The sequence below is a fragment of the Lipotes vexillifer genome, unplaced genomic scaffold (assembly GCF_000442215.2).
Source record: "Lipotes vexillifer unplaced genomic scaffold, Lipotes_vexillifer_v1.1 scaffold71, whole genome shotgun sequence".
Taxonomy (NCBI): domain Eukaryota; kingdom Metazoa; phylum Chordata; class Mammalia; order Artiodactyla; family Lipotidae; genus Lipotes; species Lipotes vexillifer.
The window spans coordinates 7,958,242-7,983,768 of record NW_006793703.1 but is presented as its reverse complement, the minus strand read 5'-3'; the positions used below and the strand labels follow the sequence as shown (position 1 = coordinate 7,983,768).

Here is a 25,527-nt window from a genome sequence, read left to right as displayed (position 1 = left end):
AGAGCGGTTAGAATGCCCCCAGACTGACCCAGGAATCTCTTTCTTCCTCATCTTGTCAATCCCCAGCATTGCCTGTGACACCAAGGCCTCCTCTGGCTCATTCAGAACCAGGTTTATTGCCCTTAGGAGGGAGCTTCTTAGTTGCTATCACCAAAATCAAGTGATCTTAGATGTATACACCTGAGAGCGCCACCGTATGTAGATAAAGGGCCCATTCTTGATTTTGATACCTTAACCGCTGTAGATGGTAGCTGATTGTGGACAGACAACAAAGGCCACATCTTCAAAAGGGGAAATTAGATGTTTGAGTGTTTGGAGAATAACAGCCCCCAAGGCAGTCACAGAGCAAGGTCAAGCCATGAAAGATAGTTTAAAGAGTTTAGACAAAGGAAGACTAACTAGGAAGAGACTTCCAGAAACTGAATCTTAATGACCAGGAGGTCCAATTGGTAAGGCTGTGGTTCCATTCCCAGCTCTGATCGATACTGACTTTATAACTTTGGGTAGGTTTACTGCACTTCCATGTAGCTCAGTTTTCTCCTCTGTAAACTGGGGGAAATAGCTCTCATCTCCTTCATAGAATTACTGTGAAGACTAAATGGAAAAATATAGGTAAACAAAGCATTTATTGTAGTCCCCACACCATAGGAAGCAGTCAGTAAAGATGTTGTTGTAAATCTTGCTATTATTATTTGGACATCATTATGGTATCAAACGGAAGGTCCTGGGATTAGAATGGACTGGACAGAACAATGAGAGCAACCAGGAGGCAGTGTCTGCGAAGATAAGTGTGTGTCTGCTCCCTGAGCCTAGGGTTGATTGTGAGCTGAGGCTGCCTCGGGGCTGCGTGGAGGTGCTTGGTGGGACTGGGAATGGCTGCGGTGGTGGAGATGACGCTGCAGACCAGGACGGGGGAGATAAGGGGCCTCCTACTCCAGAGGCAGCAACCAGAACAGAGGTTACTCTGCCTTTAGGTGGCAGCAGGGTAGGGAGGGGTGGCCTGGCGGCTGTATCTCCACGGTTGGCTCAGAGCCTAAGCCCAGGCCAGGGGGGCTGTTTACAGGGCTAATGTCCCACAGTGCACTTGTGCCTCAGCTTTATCCAATCTGAATTGGCCCTGATATCATTTTCCTAGAGAAACTTCAGCCCAGAGGACTTGGTTGGTGGAAAAGGAGCGGGGAAGGGGAGTGGTTGTGAAGGAAGCTAGAAGTCCATGGGTAGAGTGCTGGACTTTTGGAGAAGGGGATAGAGAAGGTACGATGGATTTGTATCCAAACAGACCAGAAACCTCTAAAATCCTGAATCATCATTTTGCTCTCGGCCCTTAACCGACTGGCATCACTATTCTCCTAGATATCCAGAAATAAACTCGGAAGCTCATTTGTGGCTGACATACACTGTTATACACCACCCCCCTTCAATCGGTTTCCATGACTTTATTTTCCTCTGTAAGTGTTTTCTTTCCATATATTCCCCTCCCTCTGCCCTCACCCTGGGCCAGGCAGCACTTCAGCACTCCTGTACCACCGAACCAGCACCGTTTCTCTTGTCTTTTATCTAATCAATCCAGATCCCCAGGACCACACCAGCCTTTTGCAGATATTATTTTCATTATGTCACACTCTTCCTCAAATCCTCCAGTCCCTTTTTATTCTAACGTGTGAAGTTGTGCCTTTTCTTCACCGACTCTCACGGTGCTTTACTATATGCCGCCCATCAGCATAGGAGCTTTATTCGTCTTCTCCAGCCGTAGGGCCGTCCTTACGCCATCCTGGCAAGTGCACCATAGCACAGTGCTGATGGGGAAATACTGTCAAGGTATCATTAGTGTGACTGTCCTAGTCAGTTCCATTTTGCCTGAGATGGGGAAACAAGGGACAGAGGTGAAATACTTTCTTTCAGAAATGTGCTAAGACCCCAGGTGAGGACTCAGTATGATGTGGGAAAGAGAATTTCTGGCTTAGAATGCAATTCATTCCTACAAGTATTTATGAAACATCTTAGGTGGGTGTGAAGGAAAAAGGGACATTGTCCCTGCTACCAAAGAGTTTGCAGTCAACAGGGAGATGAAGATACAAGAAGCCACCTGAGTAATAAAACTAGAGGGTCAGTCATGCCTCTGCCGACTGAAAAAAAATGCACAACCTACAATTTGAGAATTATGTTTTACTTAACGGACTTAGTGAGGACTTAAGCCCACGGTACAGCCTCTCAGCTCTCAGGGACTGTTCCAAAGAGGTAAGGGAGGAGCCAGGATATATAGGAGTTTTACTGCTAATTAAAGAAAAACCAGACATCTCAAGTTAATGAATTTAGTGCCTTTCTATGTACGGAAGATGCAAGAGTCTGGACTTACAGAAATTATTCCTTTCATATGCACTTTACTGTCTAGGGCCAGGATCCTGTTTTTCCCCATCCTGAGTCCTCTCAGCATGCACCATTGGGGCGGCTACAGTAGCTAATGGCTTTATGGCCGGTAACATCCTTTGTTTACTAAGATGACAGGCAGCATTCTTTGTCCACACTTTATTCTTTGTAGAAGGTATGAGACTGTGTGAGATATTCAAAGGCAAATACCATCCTCATTTTCCAAACGACAAAACTTACCTGCCTGAGAGTTTAAGTGGCTTGTTTATTGCCACAGGGCTAGTAATTAGCAGATCTCCTGGTTTGTTGGGCTTTTTCATGGACTGCTCTGCCTGCAACCAGCAGGGCTCTGACGCACCAGGGAAGACATCAGCCATGCTTGGGAGCAGGGGGAATGGGCGTGGAGCAGGGAGACCTCCCAGGGAAGGTGGCATTTGACCTGAGAATTGAAGGACTCGAGAGGTTTCAATCATAGAAGAAAGGAGAGAAGAAAGAATATTTCAGAAATAAAGAAGCTCTGTGAGCAGAGCACAGAGCAGGGCCAGAGGAGCCACCCAGGGCAAGACTGCCTGGGGAGTGAAGTCTCCCTCCCTCCGTCTCCTCTGAGAGGCTGAGATAAAGGAGAAGGAGAGGCTGGGGTGTCTCCTGACTGATAAACAGGCTCCACCCAGAGGCCAATAGCTTGTGAGTGGGCACAGGGGCGCCAGGTGGCAGAAGCGCCCTTTCTCCAGGAAAAAGGAACTGGGGTGGGGTAGGAGGGAGGCCGTTTCCTGAATCCCCGTCCTCAGACTCAGCACCTAGAGCAGGACCAGGAAGGATTCTGGGAACCAGAGAAAAGGCCAGACAGACGGCAAGTCCCCTGGAGAAAGCCATTCCCTTTTGGAGTCAGATGCCTAGGGTGGGAGGTGGGGCTGGATGGTGTGTGTGAGTGCCCTGCCTGCCCCTGGAGATGAGGGGTGTGAGGCTTGGAGGACAGGACCGGTGAAGGAGAGGGAGCTGGCGGGCGAGGGAGGGAGGGAGGTTAGGGATACCTTTAGGGGAGAGGTTCCTTCTGAAGCACTTCTGGGAGCACTGCCCTGGCATGCAGATACACAAGTGTGTGTGTGTGTGTGTGTGTGTGTGTGTGTGTGTGTGTGTGCGCGCACGCACGCGTGTGCGTGTATAGGGGAGTAAGTGGGCAGGGGGAGGTGTCAAAATGGCCTGATATGACTCTCTTTAATGTCCCCCCCTTCCTGAACCAGCTTCTCTGTCCTCCCTCCTCATTCAGTTCAGGAGGGCGGAGACAAGTCGGGGAGAGCCATGGGGTCTGAGCCAGGGAGCAGAGCGGAGACCCGCAGGAGACGGGAGGTAAGTGACCTCTGTGACCTGTGCGGGGCAGATTTATGACAACCCTGCCAGCTCCCAGGGGTCCAAAGAGGGCTGGGTTTGGGATAATGAGGGGGTGTTATCTCCATACAAAGGGACCCTAGCACTAACTGTCCCTTCTTTCTCCTCTCCCCTCCCTTTCCCCACCCCTCTCCCAATATCCTCTCTCCATCTTGTGGTTTTCACCTCCTGGCTGTCTGCGCAGAGATCTCCAGAAGAGGGGCTGCCCGCTGTACACAGCAGACAGTGGGCGATGACCAGGCGAGCGCTAATGACAGTCCTGCTTTTCAGTCTAATCCTTGGTGGTTCTCTGCTGCTTTGGGGCTACGTTTTCCAGGGCTGTGGTCCTGGTAAGTGAGATCCTAGGTCTCCCACGACCCACTCAGCCCTCCCTCATTCTTGGACCCCATCCATCCATCCATCATCCTGAGGCTCTGTGTCCATTAACTGCCACTCATCCCGACCCTCTGGGGCCCCGGGTTCCCGACCTCTTCCCCCTTGAATCACGCTCCTGGCCGCCAGTCAGACCATTTCCTCCTCACCAGGGTCTCTGTCCCTTTCCCTCCCCAGACATTCCTTTGCTTAGCCCCTTGGGGGAGCCCTCATCACTTTCTCTTTCCCAGCTCTGAGCTTTTCCCCACAGCCCACTGTGAGACGCCTGTGTGTCGGGACCTCCTGAGTCTTTACGTGGCCTCTGGAAACACCGGTGTGGCCCCCTGCACTGATTTCTTTAGCTTTGCCTGTGGAAACACCAACAGGACCACTAGCTCTTTTCAGGCTCTTGCAAAAGAGAACAAGCGCCGACTTCAGAGAATGCTGGGTAAGGAAATCAGGGTGGAAGATTCTCTTGCCGTGGGCGCCACTGAGCCTGGAATGATCACAGCTGTTCCAAGCCTGTGTGCCTGTGGAACACCTGGTTTGCACCATCCTCCATTGGCTCTCAGGGAACTGCTAGGTTTGCCTCTCCATCACCGTACATTTCACCGCAGGTACCACCTCTCTTCCATCTCTTCTTGTCCCTCCCTTCATCTTTTCTTTACCTAATCCCTATCCTCTCTCCTTTCCCCTTTATCCACGATTGCTCCATTCTCTCCAAGTTCTCCCTCTCACCAAGTTCCATCTTCTGTGTTATCTCCCTTAAATTTTCAATTTCTACCCTATGCCAGGTGTCTGCCCACACTGGCATCTCCTCAACACCTGTTGCACTTTAATCTTTCTCTCCATCACTCTCATTGTCCAGCCCTCAGACCCTTCTTGTCTCCTAATGCGCCCTTGTCAGTGTTATCCTCTCCCCCCCATCGCTTCCCAGACCCCCCTCTTTTCACCATTATCTCCTGTTCTCCCTGAAACCTTGGACCTTAGTGTGCAGGTTGAACTGGAGGAAGCTAAACTGGGACGATGGAGATGACTGACTGGACATGATGGTGGGAGGAAAGAAGAGGCGTAGTGGGCGAGAATTGCTGGAGGGGTCTTAATTGGGTTGTGTGTAAGGGAATGAATATGGATGGGCACAAAAGAGATGCTGGAGGGAGAGGAGGACCAAGTTAAAAAGGCTGGAGGTAAGAAGATGCCTGTAGATGGTGGCTGTGTTGAGAGGAAAACTGTGAGGGAGGAACCAAGGCCACATAGGAAGTAGGAAGCTGGTCCCAGGAAGTTGGTGGATGGTGGCGAGGATTTGGGAGTAAGCATGTAACAAAAGGAATGCATTCCCTGCATACGGGAACCCAGAGAACCTGCTGACGGTATCAGTTGGAATCTGGAAGAAATAAATGTATCCCTTTGCCCTCCTTCTTTTGATAGGAAAAAAGTGGAGGTGGGTATTCCCTGCATGGTAGAGGGGCACGCTTTCACTTAAGGTATGGAGATGAAAAGAAAAAATACGCTTCGGACAAATTCTGCTGCCCATAACAGAATGAAAGGATGCCAGGGGGACTGAGGGAGAGGTGTTAGATATTAGAAGGTGGAGGATTCAAATGGGTTTGTGTTTGGGTTATTGTCCTGTGTTTGTTTGTTTGTTTCCTGGGATCAAAGAGAGGGGAGAGTCCAGACTAGGGGAGCCTGCCCCTATTTTTTCTCTTTGCTAAACATGTCCTCACGCACTTTCCTCTCTCCGATCCCTCAGGAGTCCTCTGATTTCCCCAATATTTCTAATTCCTTCATTCATCTCCCTCCTGCCTCTCAGTTCTACTTTCTCCTTTTTCCATACTCTACTTATTCCATTTCTTTTTTTCCTCCCCTGTCTTTTCGTCTTTATTTCTTTTCTCACCTTTCTTCCTTTTTTTTTTTTGGCCGCGCTGCTCAGCTTGTGGGATGTGGGATCTTAGTTCCCCAACCAGGGATGGAACCCGGGCCCTCGGCAGTGAGAGTGTGGAATCCTAACCACTGGCCCGCCAGGGAATTCCCTCACCTCTCCTTTATCCTCCTCGTTGTCTTGTCCATGCTCCCGTTCCCAGCTCTTTTTCTTCCATCAAGTTGATCCAGCTCATCCCATCTTCCCAGTTTTCCTCATCCCTCTCTTTCTCCCCTTCCCTCCTTATCCCTGGAAGTCTTCCCTTTCCTATAACCTTTCTGTCTCCCACCTTCCCGGCTGGTGCCCCACTCCTTTAATTAACCCACACTTCCTTTCTAGAAGCCCCGGGTTCCTGGCGCCTGGACTCTGGGGAGGAGAAAGCCTTCCAGTTCTACAACTCCTGCATGGACACAGGTGCCATTGAGGCTGCAGGGGCTGGTCCCCTCAGACAAGTTATTGAGGAGGTGAGACTCGGGGCATCAACTTTTCTGGATGCATAACACGCAAGACCAACATATGCTCACGGCTGCCATTTTTTCCCCCTAGAGGATGGGTCTCTTTCCTAGGGATTTGGGAGGGAGATGGAAATGGCAATGGCCTGTGGATGTATTAGGACCTTGGGTGAGGGCAGGGAAAGCGGGATAAAGGTGGAGCCCTAAAGGGGTTAAGGGACTCAGAGTAGAGGTCAGTGGTGCTGGTGGGGTTCGTCTCAGAGGTCAATGGTGGTGGTGGGGTTGGTCTCAGAGACTGTGCCTGTGCTGAGCCCTCTCTCTCTCCTTCCCAGCTTGGAGGCTGGCCAATCTCCGGTGATTGGACTCCCTTAGACTTTAACCGAACTCTGAGCCTTCTGATGAGTCAATATGGTCACTTCCCATTCTTCAGAGCCTATTTGCGACCTCTTCCCACCCCTCCGTACACGCCCGTCATCCAGGTGAGGGAGGCACTGGCAAAAAATGAAGTAAAACCTGGGCCTGACTCAGATTTCCTCGGAGAGGAAAAATGTGCAATCCAGGGAAGAGGCTTATCTTTAGGGAAATTATTGATGTGAGAACCAGGGACTTGAGGTGAGATTAGGGAAAGGAGCAGCAGGGAAGTCCTGGGAAGACAGAAATAGTCTTGGTCTTCCTTGTAGCTTCTCGGAATCCCCCCCGGGGTCTCTCAAGTAGTTCCTCTGTCTCCAGTATTGCCTTCCTATTATTTAGCTTTCATTTTCCCCAGAGGGACCTTTTCTAAACCAAGAGCTAATTATGCTGTTGTCTCTGTTTAAATGCCTTAAATGGCTCACTAGGTCATCAGGATCTGGTTCTTAATCCTTAGCAAAGCCTTGCAAGTCCGACCCTTACAAACTCCTCCAGCCTTATCTCCCCCTTATACCCCAAGCCATGCTCGCTCGCTTACAGCTCCAAGGATATTCTCCAGTTCTTTGCATACATGGCTTCCTTTGCCTGCAACGCTACGCCTCAGTTCGCACACTCAGCCTGGAAAACTCATACATATTTTTCAACTTTTGGCCTTGATTACTGTCCCTTCCAGGAAATCTTCACTGAAACCCTGGCTGAGATGTAGGTGAACCCCTGTGTTCTCCCATTTCCTGTCACCTCAGCATTTAGCACTGTGTTGAAGACTGAGCCTCTTAAGAACAGGCCCACGGTTTATTCAGCTCAGGTCCTCGGGACCTAGCGCAGGGCCAGGCATCTAGAGGCCCACACCAGGTGTTTGCTGAGCGGGTAAAAAATATTAAAGCCTTGGAGGCATCCGTATTGTGGTAGGCCATGTGACCCTATATATTTGGCCCCTACTCTGAAAAATGCCACGAAATTATATGAGGATGAATATACAAGAACTGATAATGCACATGAGGCATTCTCAAATTCAGTTCTAAAGGGTGTGCTGAGGAGTTTAACTGGTGTGGCCTTTGGAAATTGGTTAAGACCTGAAATGGTTAAGGAGAATCTCAAAGGAGGGAGAGTGTGGGCTGAGTCCTGAAGCCTGGTTGATACGTACAGCTGACGGTGAAGCTAAAGGGCCTTATAAGGGCTGCGGGGAAGTCCTGAGCTAAGGGAAGAGCCTGGAATGGTGTGACACCTCTGTGGGGTCAGCAAGGAGGCTGGTCTGTTGAACAGAGGATTTGCGGGTAGGGGTGGGGTGCAGTGGAAGGCAAAAGTAAGGCTGAAGACATGAAGTTGAGACTGATTATTCCCGGCCCATGACACTGGACTGAGGTGATAACTTTTGACATAACAGAAAAAAAAGCTACAGAGGCCTTTCAAATATGATGGTTGTACATAGAGCCCAAGTACAGTCAGCGGTTTTCGAGGTCAACCTAGAGGTGCTGAGGCAGCTAGATGAGCCACGTTGATTCTGAACTAAGATGATTGTGGCAGAAATGGAAAGGGAGGCCAGGCATGAGGATGTAGGCAGCTACCTACATCCTCATCCTAGTGGTGATGGATGGTCCATGGTGATTCGACTGGTGACTGACTGAATATCAATAAGAGAAATGGAGAAACTAGACAATGACCCCACAGTGTTGGTTTGGTGTGAATGGGAGGAGGGTGGTTCCCATCACCTTGAGACTGAATGGTCTCTGAGGGGCAATACAGGTAGAGAGAGTGAACTACAGAGGGAGCACCCCAATGAGGTGGCGCCAGAGAAGAGTAAGAAAGGTCAGGAGGTGGGGGTCAGACCAGCTCAGCTGAGCCACAAAGGACAGGGGAGAGACCAGTTCAGGAGGGAGGGGTTATCTTTGATTCCAGAGACTTCTGAGCTTAGAAAATAAGGAATGAAAAGACACCACTGGAAACCTTCTAGACATAGCATCAAAATGGTCATGGAGATGGACTCAGATTTTATGGAGTTAGGAGGAAGGTAAGGAAGTTGAAGCAAAGGCATAGATGACGTTTAGTTCTTTGAAGTTTGGACAGAAAATGTGACAAAGGAGTCAAGTGAAAGCTTTATTCAAGATAGCAGAAAAGTCTATAGCTCCAGGTGGGAGTAGGGTATTGAAGTCAGAGAAGTAAAACAAAAAACGTGGGAGCAAAGATCTTCGGGATAGAAACAAGGACACACCGATGTCAGAAGGAGGGTGAAGTGTGTGAGGGTAGTGGGCTCCTTGCCTGGGGTGCAGGATTTGAGAGGTACCCAAACTCACTAATCAAGGTAAATAGAATTTCAATAAATATTTTTTAAAATGTCAAAATCAACGCAAAATCCATGATGAACAAATATCAAAGCAGAGTATTTTTTTATGGTATATAATACGCAGTATAATGTAATAAATATTTTAATTTCTTAAGGATATTGAACTCTTGTGTCCCTTAGAGGGGACTTACAACTTACTGCTACAAATATTGGCACTTAATCATAGAGGAAAATGACATTAAAATAGTTCAAGGATAGGGCTTCCCTGGTGGCACAGTGGTTGAGAGTCCGCCTGCCGATGCAGGGGACGCGGGTTCGTGCCCCGGTCCGGGAAGATCCCACATGCCGCGGAGCGGCTGGGCCCGTGAGCCATGGCCGCTGAGCCTGTGCGTCCGGAGCCTGTGCTCCGCAGCGGGAGAGGCCACAACAGTGAGAGGCCCGCGTACCGCAAAAAAAAACAAAAAACAAAAAACAAAAAAACTCTATTGCAGACTTTTGGGGAAACATCTACAATTTAAAAAAAAATGATCAAAAATACATTGTGGATTTTGGGGAAAAATACATGATGAGCAAAGTTTTGCTATTTTATTCTGTGGGGATTTTTAGCATTAATTTAGATTTTTAAAATTTCAATTAAGATATTATCGATCTTGATTACTGAGTTTTCAGTACCTCTCAAATTTTGCACTTGAGACGGGTATCTCACTCCCTTTACCCTAGACCTGGCCCTGGCACAGATAGTGATTCCCTACAGGACGTGGGTTATTATGCTTCTCTCTTGCTGAGCACCCCCAAACTGGTTGAAGTACCTTCTTTGCACATTTGCATGTCTGTACTCTTCCCCCGTGTCCCTCGCCCCCAGTCCCTGCCTTTCTTTGCTCTCTGGCTCCTCCTCTGTGCCCCCTTTAGTCCATCTCCTGGGGCCATCTTCCTGGTAAATCCCCATCTCCCCACACCTGTCCTCTCCTTCCTCCACATTCCCCACTTCTCTCAGTCTCTCTTGTGTCCAGATAGACCAGCCAGAGTTTGACGTTCCCCTCAAGCAAAAGCAGGAAATGAACTATGCCCAGGTAAGATGGCACTGGGGACCAAGGTCCTGACCTCTTGTGCTAGAGAAAGGCAGGGGCCGATGGTGGCTGTGACTGAGATTGCCTCTCCCCCAGATCCTGCGGGAATACCTGACTTACCTGAATCGCCTGGGAACCTTGCTGGGAGGAGACCCAAACAAGGTGGGAGAGCACGCCTCCTTTTCCATCTCCATTAACTCACAGCTGTACCAGTTTCTGAGGCCCCCGGAGCAGCAGCAGACACAGGGAAAGCTCTTCCAGACTGTCACGATTGACCAACTGCAGGTACCTTGAACCAGGGACTGGATGAAGATGGGCCTGAGGGTCTCGCTCCCAAACTTTCTTGACCTTCTTGTCTTCTTTCTCCTTATTTCCTTAATTCCATTCCATCCCTGACTTTCCTGGCTCCATCCTTTCCCTCAACCCCCCACCTCCCCACTCCCTTTCCTACCTGAGGGAGGGGATGCCCCCTTTCCTCCTTTCCTGTCCCCCCAAGCCTCCGTATCCCTCCTTTAAGGAAATGGCCCCTGCCATCGATTGGTTGTCCTGCTTGCAAGCGACATTCGCACCAATGTCCCTGAGCCCCTCTCATCCCGTCGCAGTCCATGACCTGGAGTATTTGAAAAACATGTCGCAACTGGTTGAAAAGCAGCTGTCGAAGCACAGGTTTGCCCCACGTGGGAGGGTGATGGAAAGAGGGTCCGAGGACCGGAGGTCTCAGGGACAAAGACGACTGGAGAATGCAGGCTAGTAGGGGCCTCGCAGAAAGATGGGAGGGATCTGGGGCCATATGGGGGCAGAGAGCGGGTTGGGATGGACGGCCCGGGAGGACATGGTGGAAACAGGAAGAGGGGCTCGGGGGGCATGGGGTAGGGAAACACACACGAAATGAGGGATCCAGGTATCTGACAAGACATGGGGTTTGCTGGGAGTAGCACCCAGCCTGTGAAGCAACTCTGAGCTGTGGGAGATGCTCGAAGGCCAGTTGCTGGGGACAGCTGGGCACTTATGTCTTGGCAGCAGCTGAGGGGTGTGGGTGGGAGGAGAAGGTGCGTGGGATGAGTAGATGGAGGAGGTGAAGGCTGGGAAGAACCTCGGGGAGACGCTGTTTCTCATCTGTAGTGAGAGGATTCTGGGGCCCTTGTGGGAGAGATCAGGGCGTCGAGGAAGGTGGGAGGAGGGAGGGTGAGGCTCCGTATTGGGCTCACTGCTGTCCTTGATACTGTGTGGCCACCACTTGGAGGCAGTGGCTTCCTTCCAGGGCCTTGGGCTCAAAGCCCATCTTCATAGTAACTCAGTGGCAGCAACGTCTAGAAATTCTTTCAGGGAGAAGCAAACAACCATTCACGCAGGTGCGATCTCTATCCTATGTAAGGATACAAATCAAACCCGGTGAAAGAGTTGCCAGCAGGGCAGAGAAAGGTCCTGGATCCCAACTTTGTTGCTCTTAGAAGATGCATCTTAAGATGAGCTGAGGTTTCTTGGTTGTGGAAGGAGCTGAATCTGTTTGGTTGAATCTGAGTCCAGCCTTCATCTAGCCCAGATCCTTCCCCCCGCCCCGCTGTGACTTGAGAGGTCCGCCTCTTCATGTGGTTCTTTCTTCTATCATTCTCCACCCCAGCCCAACCCACATCTAGAAAAGCGCTTCTTAAAACAGATAAGAGTTTTGAACAGTGGTTACCAGGGGCTGAAGGGTGGGGAAATAGGGAGAGGTTGGTGAAAGGGTACCAACCTTCAGTTGTAAGATGAACAAAGTCTCAGGATCTAATGTGCAACATGGTGACTGTAGTTGATAACATTTAATTTTGCTTCGCTGTATTTTACTTTGTAGAGATTGTGGTTTTTTACAAATAAAAGGTTTGGGGCAACCCCATGTCAAGCAAGTCTGTGGGCACCATTTTTCCAATAGCATTTGCTCACTTCATGTCTCTGGGTCATATTTGGGTGATTCTCGCAACATTTCACGCTTTTTCAGTATTATTTTAATTGTTAAAGTGATCTGTGATCAGTGAACTTTGATGATACTTTAATCGTTTTGGAACTTTTTAGCAATAAAGTATTTTTAAACTAGGGTAAAAAAAAAAAGATAGAAAGAAAAGCCCCCCCCCCTTTTTTTTTTTAAAAAAGCCCTTCTTGACGTGTTCACATGTGAAATAGTTATTCTCTATTAATACAGAGAAGGGCTTCCCCGAGAGTATCAAGGTGACCTATACAAGGGGAACCTTTTCTGGTGGTTTCCCCAGAGCCCGGGGGTATATTGTGGGTCTCTTTTCTCTCCACAGGGACTTTCTGCAGAGCCACATGATCTTGGGTCTGGTGGGGACCCTTTCTCCAGCCCTGGACAGTAAATTCCAAGAGGCACGTAGATTGCTGAGCCAGAAACTGGGGGAGCTGACAGGACGACCACCCACGGTGAGGAGGGGAGGGGAGGAATTCTCCCGGATCGGGGTCTAAAGGAGCATCTGTCATTTGGGGGGATAAACGTGGGCATTGCCCCCTCAGGGAGGGGCATGAAGATAGATGCCCCAGGGTCTGGGCTCTCGTGGGCACTCAAGGCTTACACTGAGAGCTGAGGCACCAGGGACCAGACCCTTAGGCACACGTCTGGCTACCTCGAGGGCCTTTTGCTGATTGTTAAAGTCTAGATATAAAGCTCTAAAGTGATCAAGACCTGCTTTTCCTTTGTCATGACCCCTAGACTATTTGCCTGGTTATCCTGAGCGCTGTGATTTGAGGGGCCGGACATACAGCCTAGGGTTCACTGGAGTAAGAGGCAGGGACCTTCCCTTTGTCTAGGTGACTCCAGTGTTCCATGTCCAAAGGTGCTTCACAAAGAGCTCATCTCTGACATCCCGAGGGTTCTGTCGGCCACACCGTGGGCTTCGTGGTGCAGATCCCAACATATCAGAGGAGGGAGCTGTACCAAACGTGCTCTACTAACCAAAGTCTACTCTGTCCATACTCAGTTACTGAGAACTTTGAAATCCTAGGTCGACACATCCAATCCCAAGAGGAGGCGTCTAGAACATAAGATGCCCTCCAACCTCAGGCAAGGCCTCAGGGTCGTCTTGAAAATCACTGGGTTTCTTTTCTTAGTAATTTGTGGACCATTTCTCTGCCTTGGAGAAACTCATGGCTTTGGCAACCTGAAATATCCGTGGAATTCAGAGAAGGGAATTGTAAACACAGGGACTGGAATGTAGTAATCGCCTATTGAGACTTTCAAATGTGCTAGATATTTTTCTGAGCCCTTTAGATACATGAGCTGATTTGATCCTCACAACAAGTCCATGAGGTGGGCAGACCGTTCTGTCCCTGTTTTATTGATGGGTAAATTGAGACCCAAAGGTTAAGGATCTTGCTCGGGGTAATATACCTAGTAAGTTGTGAGAGCTAGGATTTGAACTCTGGAAGTCTGGCTCCAGAGTCTGTGTGCTTAATCACTGTTAAGAAAAAAAAAAAAGAAAAAGAAAAAAAAGAAAACCCAAAAAACTTTCTAGAATTATCACTCAGGTAGGCTAGTCCCCAGGAAGCTTTGGCTCAGCCTTTCCCTTGACTCAGATTAGACAGAGCCCCAACCCCTCTTAGTTAGGGTTGCTACAAAATCCCTGGCACCAAACAGCCTCCTGGAAATCCCAGAACCATGGCCTGGTGGCACTTCTTGGAAGGTGTAAGAATGCCAACATTGAAATTCACACTTAAAAAACTTAGAAGGCTTATGAATTGCTAAAGTCACCACCCTTTATACACATATATATCCTTTATATACATATGATAAACATCCTTATATATCTAATAGGATATATAATTGTCCTTGGGCTTAAAAGCTGAATCAAACCCTACCAACAAATAATTCTGTGACTTGGTGAAGCCCTTTCACCTGTCTGGAACAGTACCAGGTATGACACATATTAATAACAAAAGCTGAAATACATGGAGTAGTTACTCTGTGTCAGACATTGCTTATTTTATTTACTACTCCCAGAACCACTCTGAGGTCCTCAGAAAGGACCTGTAATGTTCCCAAGATCACACAGCTCCTAAGTGAAGGAACACACTCCAAAACAGGTCTGTCTGACCCGGGAGGCCATATTTTTAACCACAAACTGTGCAGGATTGAGAAATAGTGGGTGGTAACAAAAAATGCTTTGGCAAATTCTTTCTATAAAGGTCAAGATAGTAAATATTTTTGGCTTTGTGGTCTATGTGATCTGTGTTGCAACCCCTCAACTCTGTCCTTGTAACACAAAAGCAGTCATATGCTAAGTAAATGAATGGGCGTCACTGGGTTCTGAGAAGACTCTGGTTTAGATACTCTTGGAATTCCTAAGAGGGAGAGATGAGGGTGGGTTTAAATGATCAGTGGGATATCTGAACGGGAGGTAGGACGGAAGCAGTGTCTAGGGAGAACGGGTTTTCCGGCGAAGAGAGGGATAGCATTTCATTGCAACAAGGCATGGGGCAGGCTGGCCAAGGCTTCGTGCAGTGTGAGGGATCCTCCTGGTGGCTCTGGCTGAGTAGAGGTGATTGGCCTTGCAGGCAAGGCTGTCCTACTGCTGCTGGAGCCTGGCCTGGGGGGGTTTGAGAATCAGCCCGGGAGCCAGCACAACTGGAACAGAGAAAGCAAATAGGACAAGAGTAGGGAGGAAATCAGAGAGGGGAGGAGGGGGTTATACTGGGCCTGGTAGGTCACTGTAAGGACCTGGGTTTTTCTCTGCATGTAACAGGGGCCTATAGAGGGATTTATCTGTTTTATGTTTTAAAAGATCATATTTTGAAGGTAAGCAGCAGTGTTTCCTGACGGATGTGTGGTGTGAGAGTGAAAGTGGAGTCAAAGATACCACCAAGGTTTTGGCCTTGATTTGACCAAAATTTGTATTTCTATCCAATGGTTGTTAATTACAGATGTCTAACCATATTCTTCTGGACGAATTCTAATTCAGAAGGACTGTTAGTTCTCATTATCTGACCATATTTTGTTTATGACTTTTGAATATATCGTCAGTGAAACTGGCTGTTAAGCCAGGTCTTCCTCTTATTAAACTTGAGAAGCTGAGTTTGGGGAATTAAAAGCAGAACCTCACATTTTTGCCCATTAAATGTGAACTGTTTACATTCAGCCCAACATCCCAATTTATTCAGGTAATTTTAGCCTTTGATCTGTTATTTCTGCCTCGGGTCATTCATGGTTTTATTTATTGCATCTTCATCTAGATTACTGGTAAAATTCTGTAGAGGGAAGAGAATTGGGTCAGGTTATTGAAGACCTAGCGAAGAGTCGTCAGTTCATTTACGCACCAAATGTTAATTGAGCCCCTATTATATGCCAGACACTTCTCTAGGCCCTTGGGAATCTTCATGAACAAAATAGACAAAAATCCTTGCCCTCAAACACTTATATTCTGATGGAGGCAGAATTACAGTAAGCTGAATAAAACATACTGGATAGTATTAAGTGTTATGAAAAAATAAAACAGGAAAGAGAGAGAGGCATACCAGGTGAGGACGTGCTACGTTGTCCAGTGGGGTGGTCGGGGAAGCTCGTACTAACTTGGAGTCAGTAATCACTGATGTTCCCTTATGGATCAGCCAGTCAGAATCCACTCAGATCACACTGTCATTTAACGTGGATTTCTCCATCAATTTCACAAAGATGTAATTTTTGGTTTTGCCAACTGCTATCTTGAAATCAAATTATTGCCAACAGAGTGGGGTAGAACTTTAGAATTTACAGAGCACGTTCCACGTAGTGTTTCCCCTGCTCTCCCAAGCTGCTTTGTGAGGAAAGCGGAACAGGAAGGTAGAACAGGCATTAGGCTCATTTTGATAGCTGGCGTAACTGAAGTATGAGGGTTTAAGTTAATAATCCACAGTTAGTAAATACTGAATTCTCTGTACAGAGGGAGCAGCACTGCGGTGGTCCTTGAGGCTGAATCTGGCCCATAGGTGTGTGTTGTTGGCCTTTGAAGCTTTTTACAAACTGTTAAGGAACGGCGGACTTTCAAATATTAGGTGATGGCACAGCAAGAGGCAGAGTTCCTGCCTCTTTTGTTGTTGTCAGTGTGAAGCTCTGGCAACACTGAGCTAGCCGTCTCCAGGGGCAACAAATGCCCGGAGCTGAGTGATGCAGCCAGTAGGGCTGCGTCCCTGTCTCCGGTTTGCCGTACCCCTTCTTGTCCTGGGGTTCTGGCGTTGGGCTGCTTCTCTCACTTAGGTTACCTCATGGCCCCTGTTTGAGTTTGTGACTCCAGATCTACTGTTTATCCTAATTTAATGATCCTTTAAAAGTGATGACATTTCAAAAGGATTTTGATATTATTCGTCCTCAGTGATGCTATGCTGGCCCTCAGTAGTTACACATTATTTTCCAAGTGTTCAAAAATAGTCGGTTTAATGATTCATTCTAGAATTTTGTTTAGAAATTAACATTAAGGACTCCTGACTCACCTGTAATCTCTAAAATCTACCTTCCCCTTACTGAAAATTGTGCAAAACTTTGCTTCTCTCCAGACTCTTGGAATTTTTCCTGATTTTTATCATGTCTGTCATTACTCATGGTTCTAAGCTTGTATCTGCAACTTTTTTTCTTTCTTTTTTGAAAGATTTTTTCCTTCAGGTATAGTTGATTTAGAGTGTTGTGTTAACTTCTGCTGTACAGCAAAGCGATTCAGTTATACATATATATCCATTCTTTTTCATATCCTTTTCCATTATGGTTTATCACAGGGTTTTTTTTTTTAATTAATTAATTTATTTATTTATTTTTGGCTGTGTTGGGTCTTCGTTTCCGTGTGAGGGCTTTCTCTAGTTGCGGCGAGTGGGGGCCGCTCTTCATCGCGGTGCGCGGGCCTCTCACTGTCGCGGCCTCTCTTGTTGCGGAGCACAGGCTCCAGAAGCGCAGGCTCAGTAGTTGTGGCTCACGGGCCCAGTTGCTCCGCGGCATGTGGGATCTTCCCAGACCAGGGCTCGAACCCGTGTCCCCTGCCTTGGCAGGCAGATTCTCAACCACTGCGCCACCAGGGAAGCCCCTATCACAGGGTTTTGAATATAGTTCCCTGAGCTCTACAGTAGGACCTTGTTGTTTATCCATCCCGTATATAATAGTTTGTATCTGCTAATCCCACACTCGCACTCCATCCCTACCACGTTCCCACTCCCGCAACATTTTTCTGTTCCTTAAAATTAATCTTTTGAGCCTCATTATCCTGGGTTTGAAGTATTTCTTCTATCCTTTATATTTTAGCAGTGATTTTTTTTCTTTTTCTCTATTTTCAATCAGTGTGGTATACTCTATCACTCCACGTCTTGAGAGACAGCTCAGATACTCATAACCCCCAGCAGATGAATATGCAACCTGCCAACCTCCACTCCTGAGACTTATGTTCATTTATAGATTCTGGAAGTTATTTTCCCGCACATAGAACATATGACTCAGCACAAGTGTGACCAAAAGAATCCCAGAGTGGCACAGGGTGAGCAGTGGGTGGTCCGAGGTGGTGTCCATACTCTCCAGGAACCAGGTCAGGGCCTGCCGTGGCCTGGGCTATGGGCAACAGCATGGAACAGGCAAAGGCTGTTGGAGAGAAGGGCAGGCATCAGCAAAAGGGATCAGGAAACAACTCAAGAACCAGGAGGTGTAGAAAGGGCAGGCAGGTCCACACTACCAAGCTCAAGGCTGATGTGTTTGCTACTGTCCTGGGTGCAGCCCTCCACCCCCGGCAGCAGTCTGATGAAAGACAGTCTCAGAGCCGAGCTTGTCGTCGGGGGCCTGCAGGGGATGGACACCGAAGGTGACCAACGGTACCTGCACTTGACCCAGGCATTGCTATCAGACCAAGGTCGCCTTTCTATTTGTTTTTCACATTTGTGAGTTTCAGAGCTGCAAGTAATACACTGTGGAAAGTGTCTGAGTCCCTTCTCCTCACCTGGAGAAGGTCCTTAATAGGTCTCGTGGTGAGGGGACAGACAAGAACGCACAGATGTGGGCAACCGGCTCTGGAGCAGCCTCCAAAATGATAAACATTCTAATAGGCAGGCCCGGGAGTGTCTTCAGTGACAGAAGTCCTGGCCTTCCTTTCTATTTCCTCTTTCGTTGGAAGCCCCATAAACTCCCTCCAACCTTAGGACCGGAATGCGTGGTGGCAGCCTCGCTGCCTTACCTGCCAGGAGGTCTGGGGGAATAAATAAGTTACAGGAATGAAGTCTTGTGACTTGAGCCCACTCAGCCCAAATCGGCATGTGAGCCGGTTTTTCCTAAGTCCCAGCTCAGCTTTCCCTTAGGCCAGCTTCCTGAATTTGTTTCTCATCTGCCCTGCGTCATCTCTGGGCCTACGCTTGGTCGTCTCTTCAAAGCCATCCACCCCATCATCTCTCTTTTATGTTTCTTAGTCTTTCCATCCTGCTGTTAACACATTATTTGACCGGGGGGTTTTTGCAGAAACTAACGCCTGTGGCAGTAATATGTCTCTGGTCAAACGTGTTAAAAAACACCCCAGTTGGGCTTCCCTGGTGGCGCAGTGGTTGAGAGTCCGCCTGCCGATGCAGGGGACGCGGGTTCGTGCCCCGGTCCGGGAAGATCCCACATGCCGCGGAGCGGCTGGGCCCGTGAGCCACGGCCGCTGAGCCTGCGCGTCCGGAGCCTGTGCTCCGCAAGGGGAGAGGCCACAACAGTGAGAGGCCCGCGTACCACAAAAAAATAAAAAAATTTTAAAAATTTAAAAAACAAACAAAACACCCCAGTTGCCAAGGCCCTCTTTGAGTTTTTATTTTTTAATAAATTATTTATTTATTTTTGGCCACGTGGGGTCTTCGTTGCTGCACGCGGGCTTTCTCTAGTTGCGGTGAGCGGGGGCTGCTCTTCATTGTGGTGCGTGGGCTTCTCATCGCCGTGGCTTCTCTTGTTGTGAAGCACGGGCTCTAGGTGCGCGGGCTCAGTAGTTGCGGCACGCGGGCTCGGTAGTTGTGGCTCACGGGCTCTAGAGAGCAGGCTCAGTAGTTGTGGCGCACGGGCTTAGTTGCTCCGTGGCGTGCGGGATCTTCCCGGACCAGGGCTCGAACCAGTGTCCCCTGCATTGGCAGGTGGATTCTTAACCACTGCGCCACCAGGGAAGTCCCCTCTTTTGAGTTTTTGTCGAACCGTTTCTCTGCCTTTGAAGTTGAAGACGTCCATCCTCTCATCCTATATCCCTTTCCCTGATTTGGCAGAAAGTGTCTTAGTGCGCTGAATTCGTATATTTAGCCTTTTCTCTTTTCCTCTTCTTCCACCAAACAATATGGCGTCTAAAACCCAATTTTACTCTGATGACTTTCTTCTTTATAAGACAAAAGACCATATGATCCTCAGTAACCATTTGGAGAGAGTGGGGCAGGAAGGCAGGAGGCAGGGAGACTTTTCCTTCTTCAATTTCTCTTTTAGGTAAAGAAGCTTTGGGAGGATGGGCGTCGCTGCTGGGCTCTGTGCGTGGTGGGCGGGGACAGGGTGGCAGGCAGACCTGCTGAAGTGAGAGGGTTGGCTATAGTCCTGTCCTTCCCGGGAGCCTTTCAGTCATCCAGAAGGATGCCTCCCAGTGGCCTGGCTTTCAAATTCAATAGGCAAATAAACAAGGATAGTTTGCCCAATCCAGGCTCATGAGACTAATCCTGGAGGAGATGTGAGACCCTCTTTGCTAAGCAGCATGACCTCACGTGTGTCACCAAAAGGGCTTATAAAGGGAGACAAACCCAGAAAGTCCGGCAAAGAGAGCGTGCTCTGGGGGTGAAGGTCTAGGTGAGACTGGCCTGGGAAAGTGGATGAGGAAGACGCCTTGGCGGGAGCCATTCATTCCAGCTTTGTCTCTGTAGCCCGCCCACCCTCGCTGGTTGACGTGTGTGGAGAAGACAGCAGCCTTCTTCAAGCCTACGCTGGCAGCCTTGTTTGTCCGTGAGGCCTTCGGCCCCAGCACCCGAAGTGCTGTACGTGAGGGCCCTTCCCCAGCCCACGTCCTTCCGCCCCTTCCCCGCCAGGCCATCCTCTCCTAGTTCTAGCGACTTTGCTCTTCTCGATGGTCTCTGTGGTCAGAGAACCAGCCAGTTAGAGAGGGACATGCTACATCCCTAGGGTCTGCACGGTTTAGCTCTGAGGCACAAAGTCCACATGACACACACTGACCTGGACAAGTCACCCAGCTTTCCTGCTCATGTGTTTCTTCAACCATAAAATGAGAAAATTGAACTGCATGACCTCTAAGCCTACCCCTTGTTTACCCATGATTTTTTTTTAACAACACGTGAAATGACATCAGAATGGAATGCTATCGTCTTCAGAAGTGCCAGTAAATAGCTACTGAATACTTTTCAGTGCCTACCATGTGCCTGATACTCTTATAAGCACTTTGCACCAACTACTTTAATTCCTACTATTATTATAATTTTAAAGCAGAGAGAACTGAAGCACAGAGGGGTTAAGAAACTTGCCCAAGATCACACAGCTACCAAATAGCAGAGTTAGGATTTGAACTCAGGCTCCCAATGTCGTCATCCATTTTCCTCCATCAAGAAAGGAAATACACACGGTGGTAGATGGCTGAGAAAGCAGTCAGTACACAGTCAGGGTGTGAAGCTGGGCAGGTTTCAGCTTGTTGCGAAGCTGAGGAACCCTGGAAGATGGAGAGAGGAAATGCAGGCTGTAAGAAACAGGGTGTGAGGACGAGGGTCCTCGAGAGCAGAGAAGGGGATGGTGGTCCACCTCCTCCCGCCACTTTCTGAGAGGATTGCCTGGCCGAGAGAAAGGACAGTGTCACAGAAAGGAGCTGTCTACCCCGTCAAGTGTCAGGAGTGACCAGTTCCCACCTTCCCCTTCTGTGCTTGGTACCTCCTTCACATCCCCACAGCTCTCCATACCCTGAGTTTTTGGTCACCTAGTAGGTAGCACTTTCTACTTTCTCTTTCTGAGACCTTCCTCCTTCTGGCAGCCCCTCAGGGTCAAGGCCCCTTCCTAGAGGCCCAGTGGGCAGGGCCCAGCACTGGGGCTGAGCTTGATCCTGTTTCTGCCCCGTCCTGCCCACAGGCCATGGAATTATTCACTGCAATCAAGGATGCCCTCATCGCTCGCTTCCAAATCCTTCCTTGGATGGATGAAGAGACCCGGGCAAAGGTCCAGGAGAAGGTAAGGCCAGGAGAAGGAGACAGTGTGGGAACGTGTAGTAGGTGTGAACTGAGTGTTGGATCAAGAGATCACAGGGCCTGGAGGAGCGTGCTCAAGGCCAAGGGCACAAGTATAAACACCAATATGCCGCACACACATCCTGGTGGCACTACCAAAGGAAGGGACAGGGCAGTGAGCAGGAGAGATTCCTTCTGATAAGACTTGGGGCAGCTAGGTTCCTTCCACCTTTGTGTCTCTTCCCAGGTCACCCAGCTGCAGGTGAAGATGGGGGCCCCGGAATGGGCCTTGAAGCCAGACCCAGCCAGACAAGAATACAGCGATGTGGGTTCCTGCCCTGGCCAGTTACTCTTTAACCCTCAACTTCCCCCCCCCCCCCCCCCCCCCTGCCGCTGCTTTCCCCCTTAGTGTCCATACGTTTGTTCTCTACATATGTGTTTCAATTTCTGCCCTGCCGCCCCCCGCCACCCTGATCCACCAGAGTGGCAGACAGTCATTTTCCCTTGTTGATCCTAAGAAACCCCTTCCCTGCCCTGGGGCCGCTGGGGCCGGATGGGCGGATAGCCACACTATGGATCTTGCCAACAGAAGAGTAGAATCTTGGCAGGTCACGTCGAGCGCGTGTGCGCACTCGCACCCATGCATTCGTGTGACTTGCCTGAGTACTTGTGTGCTGGTACGTGTGAAGCCTGTTTGTACCACGCAGGCACAGGTGTCATGGCGCTGGTTTTCCACCATTCCGGGGATGTCCACGCATCAGGGCTTATCTGTCTGGGTTCAGATGTCCGCATCAGGGTATATCAGTGTGCATCTACATTTGTCTCCGTGTATTCGAGTTGCCTCCTGCCTCCTCCCAGATACAACTTGGACCCAGCTTCCTGCAGTCCTTCCTGAGCTGTGTCCGATCCCGCCGAGCTAGAATCATCCGGAGTTTCCTGCAGCCTTTCCCCAGCCACAGGTATGAGGGCGAGGGAGACACAGACACCGCATCCCAAAGATAGCCGTCCAAAATTAGCAGGAAAGAAAGCCAGAGGCTCAGGGGAACAGGAACAGTGACAGTATGTGGGAAGGACGGCATGTGAATGATAGAGCCGGTATTCATGTGCGCTCTTTTCACAGGTGGCAGGTGCTCCCCTGGGGCGTAAATGCCTACTATTCAATGCCTGACCATGTGGTGGTCTTCCCAGCCGGACTCCTCCAACCCCCGTTTTTCCACCCTGGCTACCCCAGGTATGGGCCATTCTAAGTTTCCCAAGAGCAATGGACCAATGTTATGATGAATGATGGATACGACTTATGGTTGGAGAGTTGGGGCCAAAAACTTGGAAGGATTCTGAGGGTAAGACAAGCCCTTGCCCCCTATAGAGCTGTGAACTTTGGCGCCGCCGGAAGCGTTATGGCCCGTGAGCTGCTGCATATCTACCAGCTCCGTGAGTAACAGTGGGCCATCGGGAGATGGGGCCATCGGGAACCCAGGTGAAGGCCCCAAAGGCAGCCTAGAGGGGGAGAAGGGAGGCTGTGCGAGGGCTCCGGGTGGGGGGCGGCAGTTCTGAAGCCTTTGCAGTGCTCCTGGGAGCCAGCCCAGTTTGTGGTACCCCCATGTCTTCACCCCTGCATCACGCCTCGCCATTTCATTCCCTTGCCTCATTTTCAGCAGTATTCCCTGGGGGCTGCCCAGCCTGTGACACCCATGCCCTACAGGGGGCGCTAGTGTGCCTGGAGCGCCACTATGCTGCCTTTCCGTTACCCAACGGGACCTTCTTCAATGGCTCCCGCACGTTCCTGGAAGATGCTGCAGACACGGGGGGACTGGCCATTGCGCTGCAGGTAAGTCACAGCGCAAGGGCTGCGATCTATTTTTACCAGCAGAATAGACAGCCTGTCCCCAGTTTTTCCTTCCACCATCCCTCAGGCAAACATAGCAAAACGATCTGCCCTTCACATCCCCACTGAACAGGTGGCAGCTTGAGGACCCGCTCCGACACCATAGAGCCCGCTTTTCTAGATCCATAGATGGCTCAGGGCAGTGTGTCAGTGCAGAACTTGGAAAGAAGGACCATGAACTGGTTTTGGATATTGTGTGTAGGGCATCAGATTTCCAGATGGCCACGGGTCTAGAGCCTAAGGGCGACTCTGCATCCCACTCCCATATCCAGGCATACAGCACGAGGCTCTTATGGTACCGCGGGGAGACCACCCTGCCCAACCTGAACCTCAGCCCCTGGCAGCTCTTCTTCCGAAGCTACGCCCAGGTAGGCAGCCGGCACCTCCCACCAGGGCTTAGTCCATGTCAGATAAATACCCTATTGTTAACACTCAGATGTTGTTAAGCATCTCCCCCCCCCAATGCCACCGACCCTCTGCTGCACAAATCCCCAGTGTCATCCTTTCACACATGTCCCCTTGGGACCATCCCTTCATCCTGCTATAAATTCTTCTACCAAATTCAGCAGTGCCTTCAAAAAAAGGAAAACAACTCTATTCCCAAATCCCTCCTTGAGATGAGCCCAACTTTTATCTTCTCTCATTTCTTCTGGAAACACAGATCCCTTCAAAAAGAGCCTTAACAGACTATCTGTAGACCACATTCCTCCTCGGAGACCTCGCCACGCAGTGGGGTCCCCACCTGACATAACCCCCGCTAAGTGCCGTCTTCTCCCTCAGCAGATAGCGCCCCCAATTCCTCAGGATACTTAAAGACCCGCACAGTGTTCTTACAACAGACCCACCACTAGGGCACTCACAGACGGTATGATTGCACAGACCAGCCCTCCCCAGATACCCACTGCCAGATTAAATGACCCGCAAACGGCAAATATTTTCCTTTCTCCATGTGGCCCTCGGAGCATTGCTATCCCTGCTTTTATCTTTGCTGTCCCTAGTTACCACCTGGTCACCAGGTCTGCCGTGTCCTGCTGACCCTGATACCCTGCTTTTCTCCTTACCCTGTATGGACCTCTCTTTCTCCCCAGGTGATGTGTAGGGACCCCAGCACCCAGGATCCTCAGGACACTCACAGCCCTCCTACCCTTCGAATCCACGGGCCCCTAAGCAACAGCCCAGCCTTCGCCAGACACTTCCACTGTCCCCATGGCACCCTCATGAACCCCTCCAGCCGCTGCCAACTCTGGTAACCCAGCTGGCTCCCAAAGAGACCTCAGTACAGGTGTATCAGCATCTCCCTGCCCCATCCCTGGAATCAGGACAATACCTCCTCTCCCCTTCTGTTCCAAAAATAAAAGCCGGCCCTTGGCTTCTGCCTGTCTCTTAAGAACACTTTCCTGCTATGTCCGATGCCTAGAAGTCAGAAAAAATCAGAGGAGAAACCGCCAAGCAGAGTTCCAAGGACGTGAGACAGGAAAGAACCAATGAATGAGCTAAAGGTCGGTGGAAACTGGTTAGAGACAAAATTAAGCTGCCCCCAATTGTTTCCAGAATTTGATTGTTATTACTTTCATTGTTGCTGCCTCCCTACCCCTAATCTGTTGTCCTGAACAAAGCCAGGAGAGGCTGGGGGAGAGAGAAGGGCAGGGGTCCGGTGTCTCCGCTCTTGGAGATGGCCCTCAGAGGGTGGGGAGGAAGGTGGGCAGGGACCGTGGACCCCTGAGAGGCCAGCACGGGGTCTCTCTGATGCTGCGTCCCGAGGGGGAGGGTCGTGAGCAAGAGCCAGGAAGCCGCATGTACGTCACCCTCGGGAGAAGCGCTCCGGAGCCCCACGGGGAGGCGGTCAGTAAGCTACCGTGAAGCGGAGGCAGATGTCCAGGTCCTCATCCAGGAATCAGGCCACCGCCTCCGCCTCCAGGTCCCTCATAGGAAAACCACGATGCTGGCCAGGTTAAAGCAGGAGGCGAGGTCGAACAGGCGGCCACGGCTTGCCACCGCCTCTGATGTCTGCTCGTCCTCTTGCTGGGTCATGTCCACTGCCTGCCACAGCTCGCCCACCGAGGAGGCCACAAAGCGCTCTGCAAACTGTTCTCGATCTTGGTCTGAAACAGGGGACGGGGGACAGCGTGAAAGGACTGTTTCTGACGCCCCCCCCCCCCCCCCCCCGCCAGGCCGGGACCACAGCACCACCAGGCTGGGAGCCGGGGTCTGGGGAGCCCCGCTGGGGAGCCCTCCCAAGGCCCCCCGGCCGAGACAGCTCCTGGGCGGCCAAA

At 50.0% G+C, this 25,527-nt stretch overlaps 2 protein-coding genes across 2 annotated transcripts in view; one reads left to right on the top strand and one right to left on the bottom strand.

Annotated features, from left to right (window-relative positions):
- Positions 1-3,666: 3,666 nt before the first annotated feature.
- Positions 3,667-24,504, top strand: KEL (Kell metallo-endopeptidase (Kell blood group)). Its single transcript, XM_007466663.1, has 18 exons — positions 3,667-3,714; positions 3,938-4,082; positions 4,376-4,552; positions 6,362-6,486; positions 6,807-6,953; positions 10,174-10,233; positions 10,327-10,515; positions 10,748-10,896; positions 12,513-12,642; positions 20,071-20,181; positions 21,275-21,373; positions 21,617-21,694; positions 22,228-22,328; positions 22,490-22,600; positions 22,736-22,800; positions 23,028-23,197; positions 23,527-23,622; positions 24,343-24,504. The coding sequence occupies exons 1-18, from the start codon at positions 3,667-3,669 to the stop codon at positions 24,502-24,504; spliced, it is 2,163 nt and encodes a 720-aa protein (XP_007466725.1).
- Positions 24,505-25,177: 673 nt separating this feature from the next.
- SOFU1 (sperm-oocyte fusion factor 1) overlaps positions 25,178-25,527 on the bottom strand; it is a 1,166-nt gene continuing 816 nt past the window's right edge. Inside the window, exon 2 of the mRNA XM_007466662.1 lies at positions 25,178-25,356. Coding sequence (XP_007466724.1) covers positions 25,178-25,356 — 179 coding nt within the window. The remainder of the gene's footprint in view (positions 25,357-25,527) is intronic.

Bases quoted from the DNA above. Each gene is read 5' to 3' on its own strand.
- KEL (XM_007466663.1), top strand. From the start codon at position 3,667: ATGGGGTCTGAGCCAGGGAGCAGAGCGGAGACCCGCAGGAGACGGGAG. The intron at 22,601-22,735 runs GTATGGGCCATT...TGCCCCCTATAG, and splicing joins TTCCACCCTGGCTACCCCAG to AGCTGTGAACTTTGGCGCCG. The intron at 23,198-23,526 runs GTAAGTCACAGC...TCCCATATCCAG, and splicing joins GACTGGCCATTGCGCTGCAG to GCATACAGCACGAGGCTCTT.